Genomic DNA, 23,021 nt, shown 5'->3' on the forward strand with positions numbered 1-23,021 from the left:
GCACCATCTGTGCGCCCCAGGGCCTCCTGCTCTCTTTCGGTTCTGGGTTGTGCAGACACCTGTACTCCCTCTGTGCCCCTGTCCTCCTGCACCTCCAAAAGAGAAGAAGAAACTCATAGTCCCAAGACAAGGCCACCCTGGTGCCCCCAGAGGTGCCATCTCCACCCTCGCAACCTGAGCCTGACATCTTATCTACAGATGTCACCCCATCCTTGTCAGTGTCAACCACTACCGAATGAAATGACCTCTCAGCTTCTTTATGTCTTAACCTGGACCCTCACCACATGATCATCCAGTGTAATTGGAAGAGACACTATCATCACCTACCAGAAATACATCTTGTTTCCCCCCATTGTGCGTTCTGTCTTGGTCTTCAAGAAACGCACTTCCGTGATGAGAATAGGGTCCCTCTTTGTATCAACCTGGAGGCAATAGTGGTCAGAGTGCAAACGGTTCTGGCTATCACCTTTTGCATTGTCTACATTCTTCCAGGTAGGCCACTTCCTTGTGTTGAGCTGTCCACCTTAATACAGCAACTCTTGCTCCTGTTTCTCCTCCTCGGGGACTTCAGTGCCCACCACCCACTGTGCGGGAGTTCCACTTCAATGGGTAGGGGTCTCCTAATTGACCAACTTGTTACAGACTTTGATTTTTGTCTCCTCAATGATGGCTCCCCTACCCACTTCAGTGCCACTCACGGCAACTTTACTGCTATCAATCTCACGATGTCCTCGCCAGCTCTTGTGGCTTCCCTACATTGGTTATCCCATGACGATCTTTGTGGCACAAACCAGCCTCCTCCCTTTTTAAGCATCTCTGTTCTAAGGCTCGTTACCGCATTAAACAGAGTAAAAAGTGCTATGTTTCCTCCTTTGGGTCATAGACCTCTTCACCACAGGTTTGGTCCAAGCTCCATAGCCTTCTGTGCCACCAATGACTGTCAGCTGTCCAGGCTCTTAATCTCTAAAGATCTCTGTGCACTGATCCAGAACACTTCATGAAACACTTTGTGGGGGCATTGGCATCCTCTTCCTATCTTGCTACCTCTCTCCAACAAAAATGTTGAGTTGAACAGACCCTGCTGTGTTTCATCCTGCACCATGCTGAATCCTGTAATGAACCTTTCACTGAATGGGAATTCTTGCTGGCTCTTACCTCTTCACATGACGCAGCTCCATGCCCGGATTCCATCCACAACCAGATGATCCAATGTTTGAACGCTCGCCAGAGGCAATGTCTTCAACCACATTTGACTCACAGGTGCTGTTCCATTGTGCTGGCAAGACAGTATAGTCCTTAAGCCCAGGAAGAGCCCAACATCTGTTGGCAGCTACCACCCGATTAGCCAAGCTAATGTACTTTGTTAACTGCTCGAGAGGATGGTTAGCTTCAGATTACATTGGGTACTCGAACCTCGCGACCTTTTGTCCCCGTATCAGTGTGGCTTCTGGAAAGGATGATCTCCAATTGACCATACTCAGGTTGGAAACAGACTTTTACCAACTGCAGGCAGCTTGTCGCGGTATTATTTGACTTATGTAAGGCATACGACACAGCTTGGCGCCATCGCATTTTAGTTACCCTCCATGACTTCGGCTTCTGGGGCCCCCTTCCGATTTTTATGTATGAGTTTTTATCTCACCTGCTCTTCCGGGTTCAAGTTGGCACTTCACTAAGCACCCCTCGGTTTCAGAATGATATTCCACGGGGTTAAGTATCACACTCTTCCTCATAGCCATCAATGGACTAATAACCTCTGTTGGGTCTATAGTTACCCTGGCATTGTACGTAGACAATTTTTGTATCTGGTGCAGCTTCCAATCGGTAGCATCTGCCGAGCACTGGCTCAGAGGCAATATCTGATGGGCCTCTGCATCTTCAACACTGATGGTTCTAAGACAATAGATAAGGTGGGATATGCTTTCACATCTCCTACTGGCTTAGAACGTCATTTAGTGACAGAGCACTCCATTTTGTTTCTCAGGCCCCCTCGCCACAGTGTTTCAATTTGCACTGACTCGGTGAGCAGCCTGCAGGCTGTCGATTGATGCTACTCTCATCACCCTCTGGTCTCTGCTATCCATGACCTTCTCTCTTCCCTTGGCCATGCCGCCTGCTCAGTTGTCTTTCTCTGGGTCGCAAGTCACGTGGTCATCCCAGGAAATGAACTGGCTGACTGTTTGGCTAGAGGAGCAGATACGTATCCCCCCTCCGATTTCCTTTCATGGTTTCATGATTGCAGCTGCAGGTATGCAGATGTCTTTCAAATCTCTCTTTGCAAAGTGAATGACATCTGGTGAGCTACTGCTCACAGTAATAAATTCTGCAGAATCAAGGAGACCACTGCAGTTTGGCACTGTTCCTTCTGCTCCTCTGAGCAGAATTCCACTGTTCTATGCCGTCTACGCATTGGCCATACCAGGCTCACCCATTTTTTGCTCCTGCACAGTGAACCACACCCACAATGTGGTTGTGGAGCCAGACTAACAGTATCCCAGATATTGGTGGAATGTCCCTTTCTTTTAGCCCTTTGTGCTACGTATAGTCTTGCAGATTCCTTAATTTTAATGTTAGCAGATGATTAACAGATGGTTGAACTGGTCCTCAGTTTCTTCTGGGAAAGTGGTTTTTATTTCTAGATATAAGTTTTTTTTTTTTTTACTCCTGGAACAGGGGCAGGATGGTTGTGGTTGCGACCTCTCTTCAGGTTGTCTCAATCTGGAATCTTATGACCACTCCCCCATGGAAAGGATGCTCTTTTTTTTCAGTTTTTAGATTTGGTCTCACCTTTTATGCCTTTCACTGAGTATGTTTTAACTTCATTATTGGATGCACTACTGGCCATTAAAATTGCTACACCATGAAGATGACGTGCTACAGACGCAAAATTTAACTGACAGGAAGAAGATGCTGTGATATGCAAATGATTAGCTTTTCAGAGCATTCACACAAGGTTGGCACCAGTGGTGACACCTACAACGTGCTGACATGAGGAAAGTTTCCAACCGATTTCTCATACACAAACAGCAGTTGACCGGCATTGCTTGGTGAAATGTTGTTGTGATTCCTTGTGTAAGGAGGAGAAATGCGTACCATCACGTTTCCGACTTTGATTGTTAGCAGAATATGGAATCGGTGGGTTCAGGAGGGTAATATGGAACACCCTGCTGGATCCCTACGGCCTCATATCACTAGCAGTTGAGATGACAGGCATCTTATCCGCATGGCTGTAACGGATCGTGCAGCCATGTCTCGATCCCTGAGTCAACAGGTGGGGACGTTTGCAAGACAACAACCATCTGCACTAGCAGTTCGACGATTTTTGCAGCAGCATGGACTATCAGCTCAGAGACCATGGCTGCGGTTACCCTTAATGCTACATCACAGACAGGAGCACCTGCAATGGTTTACTCGACGACGAACTTGGGTGTACGAATGGCAAAACGTCATTTTTTCGGGTGATTCCAGGTGCTGTTTACAGCATCATGATGGTTGCATCCGTGTTGGGCAACATCGCGGTGATTGCACATTGGAAGCATTTATTCGTCATCACCATACTGGCATATCACCCGGTGTAATGGTATGGGGTGCCATTGGTTACACATCTTAGTCACCTCTTGTTCGCATTGACGGCACTTTGAACAGTGGACGTTACATTTCTGATGTATTAAGACCCGTGGCTCACCCTTCATTCGATTCCTGCGAAACCCCACATTTCAGCAGGCTAATGCATGACCACATGTTGCTAGTCCTGTACGGGCCTTTCTGGATTCAGAAAATGTTCGACTGCTACCCTGGCCAGCACATTCTCTACATCTCTCACCAAATGAAAACATCTGGTCAATGATGGTCGAGCCACTGGCTTGTCACAATAAGCCAGTCACTGCTCATGACGACCTGTAGTATCGTGTTGAAGCTGCATGGGCAGCTGTACCTGTACGTGCCATCCAAGCTCTATTTGACTCAATGCCAAGGCGTATCAAGACCGTTATTACGGCCAGAGGTGGTTGTTTTGGGTACTGATTTCTGAGGACCTGTGCACCCAAATTGCGTGAAAATGTAATTACATGCCAGTTCTAGTATAATATATTTGTCCAATGAATACCCATTTATCATCTGCATTTGTTCTTGGTGTAGCAATTTTAATGGCCAGTAGTGTACTTACACAAGATAAATTGTTGTGAAGAGCGGCATCAAATCAGACTTCGAACTGAAGACTCCAACAACTAGCAACAAAAAGTTTTAAGTTTATTGACTTCGGCTACATCTCTTGGAGGTGCTTTGAGGAGATGATATGAATAAGTAAAGCATAAGTGAAAATAAAGGTAGATTATGAAACTTCCTGGAAGATTAAAACTGTGTGCCGGACCGAGACTTGAAATCGGGACCTTTGCCTTTCGCGGGCAAGTGCTCTACCAACTGAGCTACCCAAGCATGACTCACGCCCCATCCTCACAGCTTTAACTCTGCCAATACCTTGTCTCCTGCCTTCCAAACATCACAGAACCTCTCCTGCGAACCTTGCAGAACTAGCACTCCTGGAAGAAAGGATATTGTGGAGACATGGCTTAGCCACAGCCTGGGGGTTGTTTCTAGAAAGGTAGATTCTTTTAATAATCAGCTTATTAATGTACATATTGTCCTTGGTATGAAATAATTAAGCAGAGCTGTTACCATTTTTGTACTTGTTTCAGAATATGGTAGTTTCTTCTTCTCTAGAAATATGCGACGTGCAACATGGACACAGAATTCTTTTACAATTTTCTGGCACATGTCATATTTAGGCAAAAAATGAAATGAGAGCACCTGTAGCCAACACATTCAGAAAACAACAGTTTCATATCCAGTTTAATTGGGGATCTTTGATTTTCCCGCACAGCACATTTCCTTCAATATTTTCAGAAAATCAATACAGTTTCTGTTGTAGGATCCAAACCAGCTGATACGGGCCAGTGCACTGAGAGTGTTGTCAAGCATTAGAGTGCCAATGATTGTACCAATTGTTATGTTGGCAATAAAGGACTCTGCTTCAGATATGTCTCCATATGTAAGAAAGACTGCAGCTCATGCCATTCCCAAACTGTACAGGTAAATTAAAATTAAGAACTGGTAAATAATAGTCTTCCGTTAACGTTTGCCTGTGAAACTGTGTGTAATGCATGCATAATACTAACTTCTGTCTTCACTTTGCATTTCATTTTTTAATAATCACAGGTGTGCTAAAACCATACTATTTTGCCATACTCAAGGATGAATGCTGCCACTTTTGCGGAAGTGTGTTCCCCCCCCCCCCCCCCCCCTCCTTCCATCCATGTTAGTATTTGTAAGAACTGTGTGTGCATCATTAGAATTATGAGAAAAATAATGTAGACATGAGAACAATGAATAATATTGACAGAGAGAAATGCAAAGCAACCCAGCTTTTTTAAGTTTGCTTCGAAAAAGTATTGTGTAATGACCCGTATTGTAATTATGGCTAATTTCTCACTAACTACATAAAAGTAGATTTTCTTGTTCAATACATTGTTTCTGTGACGGAGTAGTAGTTCTCAGTTATCATAATATACCACAATGGAAACTCCAGGATGGACTGTAACAATGTTACGAAAAGGTTCATATAATGGAGATGCTGTCACAGATAGGCACAACGAAAATACTTTTGGAAAGCGAGCTTTCGGCCAACAAAGCCTTTGTCGAAACTATAACACACACACACACACACACACACACACACACACACACACACACACACACAGACACACACACACACACTCACACACACACAGCGTGTGCAGTATCTCCCCCCCCCTGCACTCAAATGCACTTCACACACACATGACCAAGATCTTTGGCAGCTGAAGCCAGACTGCAAGCAGCAGTGTATGATGCAAAAGGGAACCGGATGGTGGCGGTGGTGGTGGTTGGAAGGAAAGAGGAGCCTGGGGTGAGGAGGGGGAGGCATATCAGGGTAGGGATGGGGGATGTAATCTGCTGCTTGTGGGAGTGAGCAGAGACAATGTGGAGAGAGGGTAGCTAGGTGCAGTTGTGAGGTTAGATGGAGGACGGGGGAAAGGGGCAGGTACAGAAAAGGAGAGAAGTAAAAAGACTGGATGTGTCGGTGGAATAGAAGGCCATGTGGTGCTGGAACACAGAGGACCGTGTGATGCTGGAATGACTAATGAAAGTTGAGGTCAGGAGCGTTACAGGAACTTAGGGTATATTGCAGGGAGAGTCCCCACCTGTGCAGTTAAGAAAAACTGGTCTTGGTGGGGAGGATCCAGATGGCACACACCATGAAGCACTCATTGAAATGAAGAACGTCATGTTGAGTGGCATGCTCATCAACAGGGTGGTCCAGTTTTTCAGGGCCACAGTTTTTCAAACTGGGATGAGATAGGTGATGTTTGTGACCGAAATGGAGAAGGTGGTGGTGGGAGGGTGTATGAGACAGGTCTTGCATCTAGATCTGTTACTGGGACATGAGCCATAAGGCAAGGAGTTGGGAACAGGGGTTGTGTTGGGATGGACAAGCATATTTTGTAGGTCCAGTGGACAATGGAATAACACTGAGAGAGGGCTAGGAAGGACATTTCTCATTTCAGAGCATGATGAGATGTAGTCGGAACCCTCGTGGAAAATTCAGCTGCTAGTCCTAGGTGGAATTGAGTCATGAGGAGAATGCTCCTTTCTGGCCGGACAGTGGAACTTTGGGAAGTGGTGGGTATCTTGAATGATAAAGCCTGGGAGATCTGTTTTTGTAGAAGGTTTTTAGGGTAATTACAGTCTGTGAGGCACTCAGTGAGACCATCTGTATATTTAGAGAGGGACTGCTCATCACTACAGATTCGACAGCCATCGCATCTCTAATGACGAGCAGTTCATCTCGAAGTATACTGAGGGTCTCACTGAGGCCACCACAGACTGTAATTACCTCCAAACCTTTTTCAAAAACAGATCTCCCAGGCTTTATCATTCAAGATACCCACCACTTCCCAAAGTTCCACAGTCCGGCCAGAAAGGAGCATTCTTTACAGTCACCTGCCACATTTCAAAGTAGTACCGTCTGACCAAACAATAGTGAGCAATCCTCTCGTGACTCAGTACCACCCAGGACTGAAGCAACTGAATTATGTTCTCTGCCAGGGTTTTGACTACCTTTCCTTGTGCTCTGAAATGAGGAATGTACTACCCACTATCCTTCCCACCCATCCCACAGAGGTATTCCGCTGCCCATCGAACCTACACAATATCCTCGTCCATCCTGACACAACTTGTGCTCCCAACCCCTTACCTCATGGCTCATATCTCTGTAGTAGACCAAGGTGCAAGACCTGTCACATACATCCTCCCACAACCACCTACTCCAGTCCGGTCACAAACATCACCTATCCCATCCAAGGCAGGGTTACCTGTGAAACCAGCCATGTGATTTACAAGGTAAGCTGCAATCATTGTGCTGCGTTCTAGGTGGGCATGACAACCAACAAGCTGGCTGTGTGCATGAATGACTACAGGTTGACAAACTGTGACCAAGAAACAACTGGACCACCCTGTTGCTGAGCATGTCGCTCGACACAATGTTCTTCATTTCAATGACTGTTTCACAGCCTGATGGGAAGGATCCACTGGATGTCGCTCACCAACACCAGCTTTTCTGAAGTGCACAGATGGAACTCTGCCGTCAGTATATCCTATGTTCCTGTAACCCACCTGGCCTCAACCTTCGTTAGTCATTGTCCTTAACCATCTAGCCCATTCCCTGTTCCCATACCAGCACCACATGGCCCTCTATTCCATCCACACATCTAGTCTTTTTACTTCTCTCCTTTTCTGCTACCTGCCCCTCTTCCGTGCCCTTCATCTAATCTCAAAACTGCACCTAGCTGCTCTACCCTCACTCCACCTTGTTCCTGCATGCTTCCACAAGTAGCAGTTTACTGCCCCTCACCCATATAATGCTATCCCTCCCTCTCTCCACCCCAGCATCCTCCTTACCCAATGTGGTTGCCTCTCCCATCATGTACTGCTGCTCATAATCTGGTCATGTGTGTGAGAGTTGCATTTCCAAGTGCGCATGTGTCTGCGCACGTGTGTGTGTGTGTGTGTGTGTGTGTGTGTGTGTGTGTGTGTGTGTGTGCGTGCTTTTTTCCATTTCCGACAAAGGCCTTGTTGGCTGAAAGCTCACTTCCCGACAGTGTTTTTTCTGTCTGTCTGTGACTTGGCATCTCCTTTATATGGTGAGTAGCAACCATCCTTTTCATACTATTGTTGTCATAATGTACTGAAGCTGTTGTCTTAGTCAAGCATTTACCCTGGCATTTTTCATCTCATGCTGCTTATAATGAAAGAACTGTCTCTCTGCATGTTCAGAGTGATCATTTCCTTGCTTCCTTGATTATCTTCCTCAATGTTTATTTCTTGATTCTTTTTGTTTGTGAAGACTGCATTGCATCACCTTGTCCCTTCAGGAGATTTTTTAGTATTTTTTAAAATATTATGTTTCAAAGCCATAAAGAATGTTTTTGTCTACCATCAAGTATTTGAGCCATGCATGGCTCATTGCAAATGACTTTTTCCTATGCTGTTTCCTGATGCTTAACTAATATTTCTCAACAGTAGTAGCTTCTTGTTTTCTTTGATGTTGTTTTAGCACTTAGAACTCTGTATTTAGCTTCCTGACAGAATTTACCTGCATGATTTAAACCTGGCATATTTTTATTGTACTGCCAAGAAAAAGGACTTGTTTAACATGGCACAGTGTAGTGGAAAATAGGTACTAATGGGAATTTCCAAGAGGATTCTGAGCATGACTGGTGACATCACAAGAACTATAAAAATAAGTGGCTAAGTGCCAGTAGGACTCACGCACTGAGGGTTCCATACAAACTTAATTGTTTGGTCTTGTATATAGTACATCTGTACTGGGAACCAAGAATTTTTCCTGTTACCAATATTGATGCTAGCAAGATATTGATCCCGGGAATTCCAAGACAGTATCAAAATCCCTTCAGTAGTCCTCAGACTAGGCCTGACACGTATAAAGAAGTGAGCAGGGTGCCATGTACCTGCCGTTCACCTACGGGATCGGGAACCCCTCAGACATTGAAGCATCACAGATTTGCATATGTACAAGGCATTGCCTCCCTGGATTGCATGGATCACAACAAGGATGACAGACACCAGAACAAGTTCCACCAGAGGTCCTCCGTCCCAGGGACCAATTTTTCTCCGCTGTGTCTCGTGTGAGGAAGTGGATTCCTCTACGTCATGGCTATATAGGGCTACACAAGCCAACATGTCGGCAGTTCACTCCATCAGAACTCTGGACCAATTTATGTGCCCATCAGTGAGAGCCTGGTCGGAAGCCACCCCAGTGGGACCTATGACTTTCCAGTGATATCCTGAGACATACCTGTGTGCCACCTACACCGAACACTCAACGTCTGTCGTTAGGGGTGTGGTGTTGCATGGTCATCACGTCCCACTATGTTTCTTCACTGTGTGTTCCAGGCATATGCCTGTTAGTGTTTGAGAAGTTGTATTATTATTATTATTATTATTATTATTATTAACAATGTAGGAAAAGACGGATTGCTACTTAGACAAATGCTATCTGGTGGAGTGTGAAGGGACTGGACTGCCAACAGGTGCAGCATCAGGAGGTTTTGTGGCAGGGACGTGGGAAAAAAAGGAACAAAAAAGTAGAGGCGCAGAGAGAGACTGGGATGCAAATAAGCTGGGGGAGGGGGGGGGGGGGGGGGGGGGGCAGACGAGGATGGAGAAGAGATTACAGACAGGACAGAGAGGTTGGAAACTGTTGGGTGGAGGGTTTGGGGACATTATGTTATTGAAGGTTTGGACTGGGATAATTACGGGAATGTAGAATGTGTTGTAAAGATAATGCCCATCTGCATAGTTCAGAAAATCTGGTGGTGGGAGGAAGGAAGCAGCCATTGAAATCAAGTGTGTTATGTTCCGATGCATGTTGTGCCACAGGGTGGTCTACTTTGCTCTTGACCACAGTTTGGCAGTGGCCGTTCATCCTGGTGGACAACTGGTTGCTATTCATACCAATATAAAAAAACTGTGCAATGATTGCAGCAGAACTGGTAACTGAAATGGCTGCTTTCACATGTGGCCCTTCTCCTGATGGGGCATGATAAACCTGTGATGGAGCTGGAAGAGGATGTGCTGGGTGGATGGATTGGGCAGGTTTTGCACCTTGCTCTTCTGTAGGGATGTGATCGTGTGGTATGGAGTTAGCATTGGGAGTGGCATAGAGATGGACTAGGATGTTGTTTAGGTTTGGTGGGCGACAGAACACCACTTTAGGAGGGATTGGAAGTACCACATGTAGGATGCCCATTATTTCAGGGTACAATGATAGGCAATCAAAGCCCTGCAATAGATGTTTAGTTGTTCCAGTCGGGGTGGTACTGGGTGATGAAGGGGACACTCCTTTGTGGCTGGTTCTTTGGGGGGAGGATTTGGGTTATGATGGAAAATGTTTATAGACTAGGTCTGAGGGATAGTGCCTGTGTGAAGGCCTTGGTGAGACCCTCAGTGTACTGAGCAAGGGAATTTTTGTCACTGCAGATATGATTCCCCAAGTAGCCAGGCTATATGGGAGGGAATCCTAAAAACTGAGTACGCTCTGACAGCCACAGATACCCCCTGGAGGCGGGCTGCACGATGTTGGGGCGTGAGCGGAAGACGGCCTAACAGTGTGCGGGACCGTAGCCCAGCTTCATGGAGACGGTTGCGAATGGTCCTCACCGATACCCAGGAGCAACAGTGTCCCTAATTTGCTGGGAAGTGGCGGTGCGGTCCCCTACGGCACTGCGTAGGATCCTACGGTCTTGGCGTGCATCCGTGCGTCGCTGCGGTCCGGTCCCAGGTCGACAGGCACGTGCACCTTCCGCCGACCACTGGCGACAACATCAATGTACTGTGGAGACCTCACGCCCCACGTGTTGAGCAATTTGGCGGTACGTCCACTCGGCCTCCTGCATGCCCACTGTACGCCCTCGCCAAAAGTCAGTCAACTGCACATACGGTTCACGTCCACACTGTTGCGGTATGCTACCAGTGTTAAAGACTGCGATGGAGCTCCGTATGCCACGGCAAACTGGCTGACACTGACGGCAGCGGTGCACAAATGCTGCGCAGCTAGCGCCATTCGACAGCCAACACTGCGGTTCCTGGTGTGTCCGCTGTGCCGTGCATGTGATCATTGCTTGTACAGCCCTCTCGCAGTGTCCGGAGCAAGTATGGTGGGTCTGACACACCGGTGTCAATGTGTTCTTTTTTCCATTTCCAGGAGTGTATATTGTGGTGGTGGTGGTGGTGGTGGTGGTGGTGGTGGTGGTGGTGGTGGTGCATTGCATATGTCACCACAGATATCACACACATCCATGCCCAAGGCAGGATTTGAACCTGCGACCGTACAGTCATGTGGTTGCGGACAGAAGCACCTAGAATCGCTCGGCCACCACGGCCGGCACTAACTACAGCCATTTTTGCTGCTTTTTGTCCTTTTGATTCTCCATTTAAAAGAGTGAGTGTTTCCAGTTTGAATTATAAATGCAGTCTTTGGTTGGATCCTTTTGTCATTTGTTATACTGACTCCTTCAGGATATGCTGCCTCAGTGGTCTAGTGGTTAACAAGTTGACTTCCACCATGGACATCCTAAGTTCTGGCTGTAGTGACCACCTCAGTTTCTTTTATTGTTGAAAGGACTGGAAGGTGTCTACTTCGCCTCGTAGAGACAAATGAGCACCAGCTTAAAGAAATAATTAACAAAACTGACATGTTATCTCGGTGGTGCCAAGTTGAAAGACTTGCAGACTGACATTTAAATTTATTTTAACTGATCTTGGTTCAGCCTTTGTTGTACAGGAATTCGTAACACTATCCTCCTCTTTAAGTAAGTCAAATCTTAAGAAGGATGTGGTCCTTCCAAGTGTCCTATGAACCAGTCTCGAGTTATGCCACAAATTTCTCTTCTCTCCAATTCTGTTCAGTACCTCCTCATTAGTAATGTGATTTACCTATCTTATATTCAGCATTCTTCTGCAGTGCCACATTCCAGAAGTTCCTATTCTGTGGTCTGAACTGCAGTTTGTCCATGTTTCACTTCCACACAAGGCAACATCCAGATAAATGCCTTAAAGAAAATACTTCCTAACACTGAAATTTATATTCAGTGTTAAGAAATTTCTCTTCTTCAGAAACTTTTGTTCCCTGTGTATTTTACCCCTGCTACCCTCACAATTGCAAAGAGTGTATTCCATTTATTACTGTCAGAAGCTTTCAACAAATGCTGTCAATATAAGTTTGCCTTTCTGTAACCCATTTTTAAGGTAAGCCTTAGGGTCAGTTTTGCCTGGTACATTCCAAAGGTTCTTTGGAACTCAAACTGATCTTCCCCGAGTTCGGCTTGTACCAGTTTTTCCATTCATCTGTAAATAATTCATGTCAGTATTTTGTAACCATGAATTATTAAACTAGCAGTTCAGTAATATTTAACCTGTTGGCACCTGCTGCCTTTGGGACTCGAATTATTACAGTCCTCTTTAAGTCTGGAGGTATTTCACCTGTTTCATATATCTTTATCTTGCACACTAGGTGGAATAGTTTTGTCAAGTCTGACTCTCCCAAGGGTATCAGCAATTCTGAGGGGATATCCTCTACTCCAGGTACCTTGTTCTATCCTATATCTTTCAGTACTCTGCCAGAGTCTTCTTGCAATATCATATCTCACCTCTGATCCTCATCTACTTCCTCTTCTCTTTCTATAAAATTGCTATCCCTTCCACTTTTCGACTTCCAGCTTTCCCTTCTTTGCTTAGGACTGGTTTTCCGTCTGGGATCTTAATATTCATATAGCTGTTTTTCTTTTCTCCAAAAACCTCTTTAATTTTCCTGTAGATGGTATTCATCTTTCCCCTAGTTACACGTGGTTCCATAGAGTTACTTTTGTCCTCTAGCCACTCCTGCTTAGCCATTTTGTACTTCCTTTCAATCTCATTTTTTAGACAAAAGAAATTTTTGTAGCAGTGTACAGAAAAAATTCATGTCTACCACTAGAGGATATAAAACTGAAAGTTAAACTATGTATAAGAATGTGCACTGGATACAAATTTGTTGATGGTATAACATACTATCGTTATATGAACTTTAGTGGTACAGAAAGCAGTGAATCACAAAACTATTGAATGTATAACACACTTCAGATTCTCAATGTGACCGACCAAGAGAAAACACTGCTTACCAGGTATTATGCTTGATAGAGAGAGGCTGTCATTAGCTGAAAAGACTTATCAAACATAGATCTCATAAAACATACAAATATTCATATAATTTCTTTGAACTTCATTATCTGAGACACCCGTAAATTATTGTCATACATGGGTTTTGAAAATAATCTTACTAACTGTGGGGACAGGCTCCTTTCACAAAACACAAAAAAGGGCTGTAAACATGGGCTCCAAAATGCATACCTTAAGAGCTCTGAACACTTGTTCAATAGAAGAGATGTGTATCACAGATCAAAGATGAACAAGTGCTTACAGCTCTTGAGGTATGCATTTTAGAGTTTGCGTTTACTAGACATTTTCTTTTGTTTTGGTCTAATGAACCTGTCCCAAAAGATTGTAAAGGTATTTTTGAAACACCCTATATACAAAAAATACATATACTGAGGTGACAAAAGTCATGGGATAGTGATACGCACATACACAGATGGCATTATCATCATGTACACAAGATATAAAAGGTTAGTACGTTGGCAGAGCTGTCATTTGTACGCAGCCTGAAGGCTTGTTTGAGACACTATTTCTCCATGCTAGTGTATCTGATGCAAGCCTTTTCGTCTTTATGCGATTTCTGCAGCTACATCGATTTGAACCTGCTTACTGAATTTGAGCCTTGTTCTCTGTGAACAGTTTTTACCTCGACACTTTCCTTCATTGTGTTGATGATTACTTGATGCCTCAGGATGTGTCCTATCAATTGATACCATCTGCTAATCAGTTTGTGCCATAAATTTCTTTTTTCTCCAATTTGACTCAGTAGTTCCTCACTAATTATTCAGTCTACTTATATAATATTAAGCACTCTTCTGTGATGCCACATTTCAGATGATTCAATACCAAACAAATCAGGGATAGGCTACAACCCTTCACAACTACTGCCTTCCTTTTATGTACTTCAACTTTTACAACTGTAGTTTGGTTTCTTTACATGTTTTCAAAGAGTATATTCCAATCAACATTGTTAAAAGCTTTCCCTAAATCTCCATTTGCTATAAATATAGTTTTGTCCTTGTTTTAATGTATCTTCTGAGATAATTTGTAGTGGTGGCATTGTCTCTTGTGTTCCTACATTTCTCCAGAACACAAAGTGATCTTCCCTGAGCTTGGTTTATTCTTCTGTAATAATATGTGTCAACCATGACTTACAAAACTGTAATATTCACCCTGTAAGACCCTGCCTCTTTTGGTGTTGGAATTATTACATTCCTTGTAAAGTCTGAAATTCTAAGGGAATATCGTTTACTCCAGGGTCTATGTTTCAACTAAGGACTTTCCGTGCCCTGTCAGATTGTTCTCAGAGTATAATATCTCCTTCATTTACTTCCTCTTCCCTTTGATGACATTGTCTTCAAGTTCATTTCCGTTGTGTAGCCTTTCTATATATTTCTTTCCCCTTACAGTTTTCCCTTCTTTGGTTAATAGTTGCTTGCCACCAGAGCTCTTCATATTCACACAGCTGGTTCTCTTTTCTCCGAAGGTCTGTCTAATTTTTCTAACTTTGGAATCTCTCTTTCTCCCCGTCATGCATACTTCTAAAGCATTGTATTTTTTCTCCACCTGTTCCTGCTAGACCTATCTGTATTTCCTGCTACAGATTTAATTTGCTGCATTTTTCTGTTTTTGTCAGTTAAGTTCAGTATGTTGCATGTTATACAAGGATTTTGACTGTCTCTTATCTTTCTGCCACATTGGGTCTCTGCTACTTTCACTGTATCATCTCCCAAAGCCACCCATTCATCTTATACTGTATTCCTTTCCCCTTGTTTCATTCAATCATTGCCTAATGCTCTGTTTGAAACTCTGAAATTCTCCAGTTCTTTATGTTTATACAGGTCCTATCTCCTTAATTTCCTACCTTTATGCAATTTCTTCAGTTTTAATCTGTAGTTCATAACGCAAATAAATTACGGTCAAGGTCCAAATCTCCCCCTGGAAATCTTTTGCATTTAAGATCTGTTTTTGAAATATCTATCTTCCTAATATATAATCAGTCTGAAATCTTTTGGTATTGTAGTCTCTTCCAGATATATAACCACCTTTCATGATTTTCTGTTTAATTCCAATTCCACATCACAGAGAAGTTTTCAGCTCCCGTAACAATGTCAATAATTTCTAGTAGTAGTCTTCAGTCTTTTGACTGGTTTGATGTGGTCCAACACAAATTCCTGTCCTGTGCTAACCTCTTCATCTCAGAGTATACTAGCGCCCTACGTCCTCAATTACTTGTTGGATGTATTCCAATCTTTGTCTGTCAGTGTTTCCCATACTTTCTTCACCAATTCTGTGGAGAACCTCCCTCATTATTTATCTATCAGTCCACGTAATTTTCAACATTCGTCTATAGAACGACATCTGAAACACTTCAATTCTTTTCCCTCTTCTTACATTGTTTCAGTCTCTTCATAATCTATAGTGTTAATAAGTATATAAACTTGTACTGCCATGGTAGGCGTTGGCTACATTTCTATCTGTAATCTGTTCACTACACTGTTCATAGCAGATAATAGGCTACACACATTCTTATTTTGTTGTTGATCCTACTGCTACATATATTTATTTGATTTTGTATTTATAACCTTTTACTAAATTGACCTGAAGTCCTGCAACTGCACTTCACTAATTTCCACTTCATCAAGCTACAGCCTCATGATTTCCCACTTTACATTCTGTAACCTACCTACCCGACTAAGGGATCTAACATGTTATGCTTCGGTCGTAGAACACCAGTTTCATTTTTCCTTATGACACTGTTGCGTATAATCCAGAAATCGAAATGGAGGACTATTTTACTTCTCAATATTTCACCCAAGAAGATGTCATTGTCATTAAGCCGTAGGGTGGAGCAGCTTCAGATAGTGTAGTGATTTAACATTTTTAGTCTATTACTCATCATGTCAGATATTGCAGTATTAAACAAAAAAATTTAATATAATTGTTGTATAAAATATATTGCGTTCAGAGGTGTGGAAAATGTTCTCATCTGTGACTACTCATAATGACATGTAAGTTCAAAGAAAAGTTAATTTAGCTGATGTTCACATCTCATGTACAACATCACGGAACTTGTTTCCACACATATAATTTCTACCAGCATGCAGGATAGATTACATCTTGGTTTCCAGTACAGTGGCAAAATCTGGCAAAATTTTTCACAGTCGTATGGGAGCAGACATTTACAAACACTGTTAGGAAATACTGCTTTCACTTGAAATACACTGCTGGAAATGGAAAAAAGAACACATTGACACCGGTGTGTCAGACCCACCATACTTGCTCCGGACACTGCGAGAGGGCTGTACAAGCAATGATGACACGCACGGCATAGCGGACCCACCAGGAACCGCGGTGTTGTCCGTCGAATGGCACTAGCTGCGCAGCATTTGTGCACCGCCGCCGGCAGTGTCAGCCAGTTTACCGTGGCATACGGAGCCCCATCGCAGTCTTTAACACTGGTAGCATGCCGCGACAGTGTGGACGTGAACCGTATGTGCAGTTGACGGATTTTGAGCGAGGGCGTATAGTGGGCATGCGGGAGGCCGGGTGGACGTACCGCCGAATTACTCAACACGTAGGGCGTGAGGTCTCCACAGTACATTGATGTTGTCGCCAGTGGTCGGCGGAAGGTGCACGTGCCCGTCGACCTGGGACCGGACCGCAGCGACCCATGGATGCACGCCAAGACTGTAGGATCCTACGCAGTGCCGTAGGGGACCGCACCGCCACTTCCCAGCAAATTAGGGACACTGTTGCTCCTGGGGTATCGGCGAGGACCATTCGCAACCGTCTCCATGAAGCTGGGCTACGGTCCCGCACACCGTTAGGCCGTCTTCCGCTCACGCCCCAACATCGTGCAGCCCGCCTCCAGTGGTGTCGCAACAGGCGTGAATGGAGGGACGAATGGAGACGTGTCGTCTTCAGCGATGAGAGTCGCTTCTGCCTTGGTGCCAATGATGGTCGTATGCGTGTTTGGCACCGTGCAGGTGAGCGCCAAAATCAGGACTGCATACGACCGAGGCACACAGGGCCAACACCCGGCATCATGGTGTGAGGAGCGATCTCACACAGGCCGTACACCTCTGGTGATCGTCGAGGGGACACTGAATAGTGCACGGTACATCCAAACCGTCATCGAACCCATCCTTCCACCATTCCTAGGCCGGCAAGGGAACTTGCTGTTCCAACAGGACAATGCACGTCCGCATGTATCCCGTGCCACCCAACGGGCTCTAGAAGGTGTAAGTCAACTACCCTGGCCAGCAAGATCTCCGGATCTGTCCCCCATTGAGCATGTTTGGGACTGGATGAAGCGTCGTCTCACGCGGTCTGCACGTCCAGCATGAACGCTGGTCCAACTGAGGCGCCAGGTGGAAATGGCATGGCAAGCCGTTCCACAGGACTACATCCAGCATCTCTATGATCGTCTCCATGGGAGAATAGCAGCCTGCATTGCTGCGAAAGGTGGATATACACTGTACTAGTGCCGACATTGTGCATGCTCTGTTGCCTGTGTCTATGTGCCAGTGGTTCTGTCAGTGTGATCATGTGATGTATCTGACCCCAGGAATGTGTCAATAAAGTTTCCCCTTCCTGGGACAATGAATTCACGGTGTTCTTATTTTAATTTCCAGGAGTGTAGTAAGCAACTTCAAGAAAGAAAACACTACATGGTAGTTGTGAGAATGGAAGTTGTCTGGGTTTTGGCATATAAGACAATTTAAATGTCCAATATTTGCATTACATTGTACACATATGACCAAAGTAAAAGATTTATTATGAAAACAGGTCATTTTTGTTCACTGAGTATTATAAAGCAGCATAGTCAATTGTAGGTATCAGTGAAATCTAAAAGTTTAGATTTTTATAACAGAAGATAAATGTGAACCTTTCTTTGAAGTATTCATGATCTTACGTAAAAACTGGGTTTTGCCATCCGTTGTTTCAGAATAATACCTACCATCATCTAGTTGTAACATATGATGTGCTAACTCTGTCCAATCAAATAGGATATATTCTCCCCAGAAGGGAACTATAAAAACATTTTATCTTGTCATGTCGCAAGAAGGTGTAGGCTGTTGCACAAATGTTTTTGAATAAGAACTGAGCCATTTATGTAGGAATAGAGGTATAGATAGGTTCTTAGTACATAGAATAATGAAGATGCTTGTTAATAAATATTGGTTTGTACAACACTTCTAATGGTATAGTTCACCACCAGTTAGATAATGAGACATGTCATAAAACAAAATTATTTTGTTGATTTTTAGACAAACAGTCTTAACTAGTAATTTAGACTGACATATTTTTAAACAATATTACAGAAATATTATTTATAAATTTGAAACAGTGTTAACATAATTAGTGTCAGTTCGAAAATCATGCTTGAATTACATTCATGCATTCCTCCTTGCCTCTCTGTTCTTCCACAGGTCTACCTAATCCGCTGTGCAACTACACATTTTGACATGTATAGTCATTTCTTATTTCTCCTATTCCTGACAAATATCACCCTGCACCTCACAAGAGTCTTCTCATACATCTTTGTGTGCACCCTCTCCCTTCAATGATTTAGCTGCATCTGACTGTCCCTCATCCTCATCTGTGTGCCCCCCTCCCCTCCCTCTCCCAAAAAAAAGTCCATCTCTGTGTGGCTGCCCATCAGCTTGTGTTATGTAGTTCCTCCATCTTTGTTTCTCTTTTCTGCCACTTCATACCACCCCTTCTTGTCTGTATGTTCTGCCCCTGTCACTTAAAAATCTTCATTCACTTTTCCTCGTGTGCCATTTTCTGTCTGATTGTAAGTTCCTATAAAATATTTCTATTTTTTCAGCCTTGACAATGATCAGAAAGAAGAATTAACACATGTAATTGAAAAGCTTCTCTCTGATAAGACAACATTAGTAGTTGGATCAGCAGTCATGGCTTTTGAGGAGGTATGTAATATTCTTCTTATAACTACCCTATCCACTTTGTGCATGTATTTAATATTTATCAAGGTGTAATAAAAGTTAATGAAGACAATGAATAAATGCAGTATGTTAAGAATGTTGCTCAGGGTATGATGTTTAGTTTCAAGTAAGTTCTGTGACCCAGTAGTGGAATCAACTTACTAATTTTAAATTATAATTACAGTAATGTATATGATTATACTTTCCATAGAATCAAAATCATTTACTAAATGCTTACAGAAATGACACTTTTATGTGTGTTTAACCTTTTCATTCATTTTTCTTGTTTTCTTCTCCACACCTGTTTCCTTCCTACCCATTGGACACACCTTCTCTCTCTCCTTTCTCTTCCGATAGTGCTACACATTCTTGTCTTCCTAGCTCCTCCTTCCCTTCTCACCAGTCCTTCCTACCTTTCTCCCCAGTTGCTCCAGGTATCACTGTCCATTACTCTCATGGATCTCTACCACACTTCTCAACACCATCTCTGCTCATTTCACCCCTTCCAGTCAGAATGCTCGCACATGTTGATTTCCAATAGTCCTCTGCTCCATCCATCAAATCCTGCAGCCTTTCATAAACCATCCACCCTTCTACAAACCCCACCCAATCTCAAAAATCCAGCCGCTTACTATGAATCCTACCTTCTCCCGCAAGCTGTGCTGTCCTCCCACTTCAATGTCCATTCTCGATGCTCCTCACCTGTTCTCTAAAATATGGCGAAACTGTGTTGCATGAATTCATTTTTAAATGAGTACTGTTTCTTTGTGTAATTTTGGTTTTGTATGTAGGTATGCCCAGAACGGATTGATCTTATACACAAAAATTACCGTAAACTGTGCAACCTATTAGTAGATGTCGATGAATGGGGTCAGGTCATCATCATCAACATGCTGACACGCTATGCACGGACACAGTTTGTGGATCCTAATATAGGAGTAAGTTGTGGTAACTTTTTGGCTGAGACTGTGTTGCAGCTAATTTTGATTTGTATACATGTGTGATAAAATTGAAAGTTTTTGTTTTCATTGAGAGGTCAAATTCCCTTGAACAAAACTAGACACTCAGTACTATTATTTTCATTGCTACTTTTTGCTAATGAGTTCAAAGAGTGTATAGAAAAGAGTGACTGACATAATTCCTTTACTGCCTGTTGTTGTTGACTGTGGTCAAGATTTACGTGTTGTATTTTCCCATTCCCATCTGCACCTAAGTTCAGTTTTATTTATACGTTTTTATAATTTTTGTTTCTGATGGTGTTTCTCAGTGATAGCCTTCAAATTGTTGCTTGTGCTTAGTAGTATGCAGTAGATATTTGTGATAAACTTTATCAATATGTAAGTGAAAAAATATATATAAAATAGAAAGAAACTTCCACATGGGAAAAATATATTAAATACAAAGATTCCAAGACTTACCAAGCGGGAAAGTGCCGGCAGACAGGCACAATGAACAAAACACACAAACACACACACAGAATTACGAGCTTTTGCAATCGATGGTTGCTTCTTCAGGAAAGAGGGAAGGAAAAGGAAAGATGAAAGGATGTGGGTTTTAAGGGAAAGGGTAAGGAGTCATTCCAATCCCGGGAGCGGAAAGACTTACCTTAGGGGGAAAAAAGGATAGGTATAAACTCGTGCGTGCGCAAGTATATACCTATCCTTTTTTCCCCCTAAGGTAAGTCTTTCCGCTCCCGGGATTGGAATGACTCCTTACCCTTTCCCTTAAAACCCACATCCTTTAATCTTTCCTTTTCCTTCCCTCTTTCCTGACGAAGCAGCCGCCGGTTGCGAAAGCTCGTAATTCTTTGTGTGTTTTGTTCATTGTGCCTGTCTGCCGGCGCTTTCCCGCTTGGTAAGTCTTGGAATCTTTGTTTTGAAAAAATATATAAAATGTTTTACCTCCTCCTTACCCTTAAATTATTCCACTTAAGAGGCATAGAAGTAACAAGACTGTTGTTTTACTTCTTTCTGTATTGTCCTCTGCAGCTTCAGCTTTGCAGCCATTTTCAAGTAATTCATTATCGTGCTTTGAGAAACTAATTATTGGTTTCAGAAGAGCAATAATTAATCACTTGAAAATGGTTAAAAAGCTGCAATTGCTATAGACTATCCAGAGGGAAATGAAATAACAGTAAAACTAGGGAAGCATTATCATTTAACCAATTCACATGTCTGCGACTCCTAATAATAATTAAATGATCAATTACTATGTCATTTCTTGTGAAAATATGTTTTTGACATGTACTCCACCCTCCAGGGTCTCCCCACTTTGTGTGCAACAGTGTATCTGATCTAGTCTGAAAACTGAAAATATGTCTGTCTACTTCTGTTCTTAAATTGCTAATTGACCTTTCAGTGACTTTAAACCCTAGTGCACTATTAAATGTTTGATAAGTGTTATACAGTATTTTTCTGTGCCATTGTGTATGCTATAATTTTATAACTATGTCATTGTTTCAACTTACTGATCAGAATTCTAAACAGGATAGAAATTCAAAGATGAGAAAACTACAGTACAACATGCCAATATGCTGTCAGTTTTCTCTTAATTTCAGTCCAGTTTAAATGTGCATTTTGGGAAGAACAAATTGTGATTTGATTCTAGGTTTAATTTTTCCTGTCCTTGGCTATATTTTCTGCAAAGGCACCTCTGTTGATATACACATGACTTTCAAATCAGTAATTGTTCTTATATTTTCTTTCATTGTTTTCTAGCTTTCATGGAATGCCAATAAAGTTTTTGTAGAGACATTTACTGTTAATAGAATATGTAAATAAGAAAATGTGATTTCATATATAACATACCTACTAAACTTGGCAGGATCCAGGTGATGATGAAGAAGACAAACCTTTTTATGATGATGATGATGAAGAGGAGGATGAGGATGATGAAGATAATGAAAGCAAAGGGAAAACTGAAAAGCCAAAGAAGACATACTCTTTGGATCCAGATCACAGATTGCTTTTGAGAAATGCAAAGCCACTGCTTCAGAGTAGAAATGCCTCAGTGAGTACTAGTTTTCCTTGTTTTGTCACATAAATTTTTTCCCCTTAATTTTAATACTATAAGGAAAGATAATTGCAAAAAGACCTGTTGATGGTGTCATTAGATATGGAGCAGAATAGCAAATCGGGTAGAAATATCTTGGAACTAATCTTCAGTGACTTAAGGAAACAACAACAAATCTAAATCTGGATGCCTAGGAGAGTATTTGAATTCAAGTTCTTCAAAACGTGAATGCAGCATACGTCGGATCAAGAATCAAATATTCACAACTTACAAACTGTTCTTCCATAAGTGTGTTGCAGGTTTCAAGTTGAATACACACTTTTTTATATGTAGATACTAATTATCTCTTGGCGTTTTTAGTGCTAGTATCAGTAAATTGTATTTTCCAATTATGTGTGCACTAATAAAAATCAATTACACAAATCAGAAAAATCAAAATAATAATCTTTATAATAAATTTCAGTGAAATTAAGCCTAAATAAAAATTTGAGATATCATGTAAGTTGTACAGGCCAATAAATGTGTTTAAAATACGATAAAAAGTACCAAAAATTGGTTTTTTATGGGAGGAGAAAAATATTATATCTCTCTTTCTGGGGGGGGGGGGGGGGGGAGATTGTAAATAAGTGAGCTGGTCATCTGATGTAGTTTTTGCGTTAGATCAGAAATGGCTTGGGAACACAAAAACAGATCAATAATGATGTTAATGGGAATGATTGTTTCACTGTTCAGTGGAGAGTATGGTGT

The 23,021-nt window shown here is 42.7% G+C and overlaps 1 protein-coding gene across 1 annotated transcript in view; it reads left to right on the forward strand.

Annotated features, from left to right (window-relative positions):
- Positions 1–23,021, forward strand: part of LOC126281547 (AP-3 complex subunit beta-2) — a 223,057-nt gene that overhangs the window by 68,293 nt on the left and 131,743 nt on the right. The window contains exons 4-7 of the mRNA XM_049980608.1: positions 4,928–5,088; positions 19,145–19,247; positions 20,054–20,200; positions 22,086–22,271. Of these exons, the coding sequence (XP_049836565.1) occupies positions 4,928–5,088; positions 19,145–19,247; positions 20,054–20,200; positions 22,086–22,271 (597 nt within the window). The remainder of the gene's footprint in view (positions 1–4,927; positions 5,089–19,144; positions 19,248–20,053; positions 20,201–22,085; positions 22,272–23,021) is intronic.

This window comes from Schistocerca gregaria, chromosome 7 (assembly GCF_023897955.1).
Source record: "Schistocerca gregaria isolate iqSchGreg1 chromosome 7, iqSchGreg1.2, whole genome shotgun sequence".
NCBI lineage: Eukaryota > Metazoa > Arthropoda > Insecta > Orthoptera > Acrididae > Schistocerca > Schistocerca gregaria.